Raw genomic sequence first — 7,161 nt, 5'->3', positions numbered from 1 at the left:
CAAATTGGCTGTTAGACTATATAACTTATGATAGAGCCAATTAATCTTCATAAGGTAATCTGATAGTTGATATTTCAGGTTTTAACAACATTCATTTTTTCCGCCAAATTGGATTTTGTAAGATCTGAATGAACAAGATCAATAACCTTGCCATCCATTGATTAGTCCACAATGATGCCATACATTGGATATGCATCATACTGTTCCAAAAAAAAAAAAATCAATTGTAAAGTTTATGGCGAATTCATAGTATTGCCATCACAACCTCTTGTCCATATTCATCAGAGGAACTCAAAAAACAAACGAAAGGGACGCTCAACAACATAATAAATTCCAAACACTAACAGTAGCAGTACAAAACACAGTCCCTTGTCCACATTGAAACCCACTAGCAAGCTAAAATACAAAGCCAAATTAGGGAGAAGTGAAGGCAACACTATTGTCCAAATGGAAAAACACCAAAATTTCTAACATCACTTCTTGAGTGATAGGAACCTTGATACCTCAAAGACACCAAGTTCACGACAAAACACCATACCCAAAAATAAAAAAAAAACGTATAATTATTACAATCCAGTACATACATTTGTCAATTTCAATTCCCAATGCTTGCAATATTGCACATACTCTCTCTTATCAGACACACCATTTATAATATACTCTCTGAGTTTCATTTTTATTATATATATGTTATTATAAAAATATAAAATATAAAAAACTCCATTTTGACTTCTCAAACAATAAAACCCGACACATATTCCTACCATCTCTGCCTTAACATCGAAACCAACATATAAAAATATATGAGCAGCAAACCAACTTGAGTAATACAAGAAGAACATTACAAGATGAAAGTTTTCAAATGTTGTCATTAAAATTTCCTTTTTATTATAAACAAAGTCCAACCAAGTAGGTCCAAAAGATTCTATCATCTCCAAATATAAAAACTCTCATCTTCACAAACAACAAAAAATAAAATTTATATATATCAACTTTGAAATGAAACATAGATTTTTTTTTTTTTTTTTTCAACGCTTAGAACAGTTCTATTTCCCACCATATGATTTCCAAAGCAAAATATTGTTCAATGTTCGCCGTTTCGACCACGCTACCTTCTTCCCATGCATGCTTTTTTCTTGCCTTTCCTCCAAACCCCAAAACGTAGACTTTAAACTTTGTAAATTGTAGTAAACGCCACAAAGCTCAAAATTGGACATGGTGCACACCATCTCATACCCCACCTAGCACGTCGTTGTATAATTTTTTCTTTCTTTTCGTCTTCTTGGTGTTGATGATCAACGCACGAGGAAACTTGAAATTGAGAAATAATTAATCAATTATTAGCAGTAATGTCATCGATCTTTTTTTTTTGTTAATTCAATATGTACTACATCTCTCTCTTTTTAGGATTGCCCAGTTCGTCTACGACCACCAAATTTGTCACAACTTAATGACAAGTGCAATTGTGATCAGTGAATCATTATACGCATGTCAAAGTTGTAGCAAAAGTTGTGTTCATAGACACTCAGACTCAAAACCGTTGTGATACAGACACGTGGCGACGTCTGAGGTGAGGAGACACGATTGAGATTAGACCACCAAGTGGGGGCCTCATCTTTGACCTATAAATCATCTCATCATACGGCCTCCGGTAAAACTTCAAAAATGGAATGAACGATTCACGAGACTTGTCGGTCCTGCTGATGTGGCCCTCCTTGCGGAAAAACATGGCCGGTGATTGGAGGAATGAGGGGCGTGGGGTCCGCGGGTGAGAGATCCTGCTAGAGTCACTGCCCGTGGTACGCTGTGGCAATGGGGTTGGAGGAAAAAGTGATTTCCTTGTGTGCCTCGTACTGTTACCTCCACCGTTGATGCTTCCACGTGGCGTTCTGGCAGCCGGTGATGCGAAAGAGAATGACCGAGCATTGAGTGGGGAAATCAGTGCGGGGCCCAGTGGAGATGGGCTGGTGGGCCCAACTTTTGATGCTGACGTGTCGGTTAAGCTGAGGTACCAAGGTTTGAGTGAGTCAAAGTGGTGGGACACAGTGAAGGAAAAGCGGGAAGAAGAGCATGATCCAATCTTGGCCGTTGATTTCAATGACGAAGGGTCAAATCGAAGGGACGAGGTTCGTGGGTAGTTTGAGAAATCGTTGAACTCCAATGATTCTTCGAAATCTAGTGATGATACCATCATCGTGACCGTTGATAGCTCAACGAACGGTCTCACACCCTGAAACCATAAAACAAAATTTACACACTCAAAATTTGATTTTCAATATACAAAAAGATCAGCCATATTTTTCTGACATCTAGAAGCTCAAAACAAATCTGTCAGAAGTTCACGTTTCTATACTTGACTTTTGATTAAAGTACCTAGCTAGAACTTCAACTAGTTTCGAAAATCTGTAAACTTTTTTTGACAAAATTAAACAAACAAGCAAAGAAGTCCAATTCACTAAGACTCAAAGAAAGTGATATATTTTACATTCTCCTATTGAATTTAATCACATGATTAGCTTAAGCAATGAGTTGCATAGTTAGTATAAATGTATAATGACAAATTTATATGAAAATAATGTTACACTTATTTGGGTGTCCTTATTTGTCACATGATTCACAAAACACAACAATGGGATATTGAAGCAAGAACCAAGAATCCCCACCAAAAGAATAGAAATTTGGGAATGGTGTTTTTCTTGAATTGACTAGAGGCTGATAGCCTACCTAGAAAGGTCTAAGATTGGATATAAAGGTAGTCCATTATTGGTGGTCAAAACAGTATCAAAAACACACTGCAGCATTAAGATTCAACAGTATAATAAGACCATTTTTTTTTTGTGTGTAGGCTGGGGACACTGTCCGTAAGTTATGCTTGGCAGTAGAGTACAAGTGATACTACCAAACAAGGCATGGTTTTGAATTTTTCTTACCTTCCACAGATAAGCGAACAGAGATGGAGGGTCTATCACAAAAGCCTTGTATAGCCTTCCTGGGTAGTACTCCGCTACAATTTTCAGTGTTGCCAGTAATAAATTCATAAAAGCCGAGGCTGACCTGAAAAAGCCTGCATTTCCCACGCATTTCATATTAGCTCAACATTGATTAATTTAGTGAGTTTTAATTAACTCGACTAATAAATTATTTATAATCAAATAAGAAATCAAAGATTCGATCCGATCTTATCTATTGACAAGTTACGAGACTAATATGTAACCAATTTTATACATGTGTTGCATTTCTTTTTCATAAATTAGAGTCTTCTATTATAATTACTCTTAATCAAATCAAAACATTTATTAATTTAATGAATTTTAGTCAATTCAACTAATAAATTTTTTATAATCGAATAAAAGATATAGGTTTAAACTCCACTTATTTAAGAGTAATAAGCTTGATATGTGATCAATTTTATACATGTTTTGCTTTCAAGCCAAACCCTAGGAGGTGATCTACAAGGACCTAACACAATAATTAAATTTTTAACACAAAATCCCCATGTAATAATCAATTAATTAATGGTGGTTGGAAGAATAAAAAGCTGAGCAAAGCGGCTAATTAAGTAATTATGATTTATCTGTACTGGCAAAGCAAAAAGGAGAATCCTGGGTACTTCTGCTGAGGATCGAATATTTAAGGATGCCACAGGCTTTGAAATTGACTAATTCTAGGAGTATAAGCTTCAATTCCCGATAATACCCCCGAACAACCAGACCATAAATTTGGTTTTAGACCACGACACATCAGGGGCACTCCGGACACTTTCTGAGAATACCTCAGACATTGCCGGTTCTACTACAGAATTGGCGTGCCTCGGTCTCATTCGTTAACTAGGCAGAGGCTGATACACAAGGGTACAGATTTAAGGTCAATAGTACAACATGACCAAACTAGACCCACACCCACACTAATTTCAAACCTATATATGAATATGTGAAAGGGTAATATAGTAAACTTACTTGCGTCGAAAAGAAGAACCAATTGCTCTACAGATTTTGGCATGGTTTGAATTGCCACTTCCAGTGTAAACACCAGCAAACGAGTAAACCTTCAATATTCAAAAAAATAATAAATATTAGAATCTCGTATTTATGAAATATATATGGTTTGTTACAATTTTAATTAAAATATATATATGGTTTGTGTTTGGTTACTCACAGTTTCTGGGAATGGAATTTCTGGTAATCTTGCTTGATCCGGAAAATCTGTAACAATGGTGAAATATATTTTCTCGGTTACTATACTCACTTTCATGCATTTTTGAAGAGAAACTTAGAGAGAAAAGGGTTTACCAAAACGGGTCTGGATTCTTCATCGTGACCAGCCACAAAAGCAACACCTTCAACTAGCTCAGCCGAGAACTCATCAGCTATCAAATTATCTATATCCAAAAAAGAAAAGAAAAAGCAAAGAGATAATTAAATTTAATAACCAAAGACATAAAAATTTGATTTTTGTTTTTTCACTTTGTGGGGTATTGTGGAGTAGTGGCTTTAATCTTTTTTTTTTGGTAAGCTGTAGTGGCTTTAATCATTACTAGGATTTTTAACTTTAACGCTTAATTCAAAGTGAAAAAGCAAGATTCTTTGCATAGAGAAACAAAAAGATAAAATCGGTATAGCAGCCAAAAGAAAAGTTGCAGCGAACAAACAGGAAAAGTTTTTGAGAATAAGAAGAAGAAGATCAAAGATGATGAAAAATATTGCAAACGTGTGTATATATATGTATGAAATATATGTATCATGTACCAGTGCCAATACTCTCTCTCCAAGAAAGACAGGCTCTCAAGTGCTTCGCAGCCTTCTTCACATTATCCCCTTTTGCTTGTAGAAACCGTTCTACACAAGCTTTGTTGCAGAACTTCTCCTATATTCATGAACAAAAATGGCCCACAAAACAAGTTTATAACCCAAAGTTTCAGAAAAATGAGCTAACTTTACTGTACATGGTGCAACATAATAATGAAAGCAAAGAACAGAAATCAGACTATTTGGGTTACATAATAATATACCATACCATACTATACTATACTATGCTATGCTATATTAAGAAGCTGAACAGAAACCAAGTGAGCTAAAAACCCACCTGTTTTACTGTAAGTGGGGCTTGTTTTCTGAGAAGTTCAAGAACAGCTTCAACTTTGGCATCATCATTCTGATCTCCCTGCAGATCTTTCTTCCCCATTTCAAGAAAACACTAATATACCAAACTTATGCTTCACGCAACCATTAAAAACTTGCACTTTGCAGTTTGCACTCAGAGAGTCTGAGAGAGAGAGTGTGTGTGTGCTGGAACTGAGATTTGGTTGAATGAATAAAAAGTGAGGGCTGAGTGGGTGTATTTATAGCAAACGACGGCTAATAACGCCGTTATGTACACAAATACGCATGCTCTAATAAACAAGCAAAGCTTTTTCAGTTTAAAACGTCAACACTCACTGCATTGGTCAATGCCAAAACATTGTAGTTTCATCGTAATGATGGTTTTGAGAGTGATTAGTAACGGAAAACGTCAGTTGGCTTAACCCCACTGAGACTACCCGTTGGAACTCTCATTATTAGCTTCCACTTTTGCCCCTCATCCCTTTTATTGTAGTTGTGCTTTTTAGTGCTTGCCTTTAATTTCACTCTTTTACGTTTTGAGAATTTAAAGATGTGTTTGGATACTACTTATTTAATTGAAAATTGAAAATTAAAAAGTAAAAACTGAAAATAATAAAAAAGTTACTCTTTACTCTGCGATTAATGTTCATATGCCTAGGTGCACTATTCATGGGACATGAACAATGCACCAGGCACTGGTCCAAAAAAAAAAAGCTGAAAATGCAAAAAACGCCAGACACAAGGAGTATCCAAATGCATACTAATAGAATTTCCTAATTTAGCCAACTGAAGTTTCATGATAAAATTTAGGTTGGTGTAATGTTTATTAGGTTTTTCATTAAATTCAAATTTGTAGAGTATTGTTAACGGATGCCCTCAATCTCTGCGATTACTGTTCATATGCCTTGGTGCACTGATAAAAAAAAAAGCTAAAAATGCAAAAATTGTCGGACACAGGGAGTATCCAAACGCATACTAACAGAATTTCCTAATTTAGCCAACTAAAGATTCATGATAAAATTTAGGTTGGTGTAATGTTTATTAGGTTTTTCATTAAATTCAAATTTGTAGAGTATTGTTAACGGGTACTCTCAAAGCAATTGTTAACAAACTATTTTTTTTTAAATGTGACACTACTTTTATGAAAAATTAAAAAAGCTGTCAAATTATTAATTGTTTTTTTATTTTTTCCGTAAAAGCTTTCCTAGGGACATTTGTTAACATTTCTCATAATTATATTGATTTGTTTTTGCATAATTGTATAGTTGGTAAAGGGGGAATTGAATTATAAATGTTTGCGTTAAAAAATCTATAAAGAGTACTAGATGAATTATTAGACTATAACATGAGTATGTTGAATTCCATTGTTCCTAACAAAGATAATATTATTTTTGTTTCATAAGTCAATATGATTGTGTATTTGGATTGTGTATTTGGATTTAACTGAGAAACCTAATATACAACACATAAAGAACTTTAACTAATTTCTACCCAAGTTTCAAGTTTTTATATGTGGTGGAGGTTATTGCACAATTAATTTGTTATAAGGCTAGACAAACGACATTTTTTTTTTTTTTGGTTAACTATTGAATTGATAAGCTGTGATTAATATACAACAAAAATGATAATAATAATAATCTATATATATATATATATATAAAAAACCGAAACCTTTGAAACTCTCACAATTTTCCACATCATCATTTTAATTTAAAAAAATTTTAAATTAAAAGAGAGTCCTAACAGGAGTCTCTTATCTATTGTAAGGACACGATTTTAGTGACGAACCTAAACAGTATTGGGTTCGTACGTAAAAGGCCCAGACAATATGATTTGTATAGTGTGGGCATAAAGAACTAGGTTAACTGTGGTATCTACCTCCAAGATTTACCCTCAAGCCCGTTTAAGGTTTTAGAGTTGGTATAACGAACGTCTTTCTTTAGTGACTAGTAAAACCCTCTCCCTTTCCCTTCTTACTTTCTTCTCTCTCGTTCTCCCCGTTTCTTTTTCTTCTCCTTTCTCTTTTTCCCGATCCCCCCTTTTTCATGTTCTTCTTTTAGTT

General features: G+C 34.6%; 1 protein-coding gene across 1 annotated transcript; it reads right to left on the bottom strand.

The window, feature by feature from the left end:
* Positions 1-1,141: 1,141 nt before the first annotated feature.
* LOC115993820 (phosphatidylinositol transfer protein 3) lies at positions 1,142-5,309 on the bottom strand. Its single transcript, XM_031117799.1, has 7 exons — positions 5,083-5,309; positions 4,746-4,863; positions 4,290-4,378; positions 4,156-4,202; positions 3,957-4,045; positions 2,931-3,064; positions 1,142-2,230 (listed from the first exon to the last, which is right to left on the bottom strand). The coding sequence occupies exons 1-7, from the start codon at positions 5,179-5,181 to the stop codon at positions 1,532-1,534; spliced, it is 1,275 nt and encodes a 424-aa protein (XP_030973659.1). The 5' UTR covers positions 5,182-5,309; the 3' UTR covers positions 1,142-1,531.
* Between the last annotated feature and the right edge of the window lie 1,852 nt (positions 5,310-7,161).

This window comes from Quercus lobata, chromosome 6, assembly GCF_001633185.2.
Source record: "Quercus lobata isolate SW786 chromosome 6, ValleyOak3.0 Primary Assembly, whole genome shotgun sequence".
Classification (NCBI taxonomy): Eukaryota; Viridiplantae; Streptophyta; class Magnoliopsida; order Fagales; family Fagaceae; genus Quercus; species Quercus lobata.
Note: the sequence above shows the minus strand (reverse complement) of the source record. Positions and strands in the feature narration are given on the sequence as shown.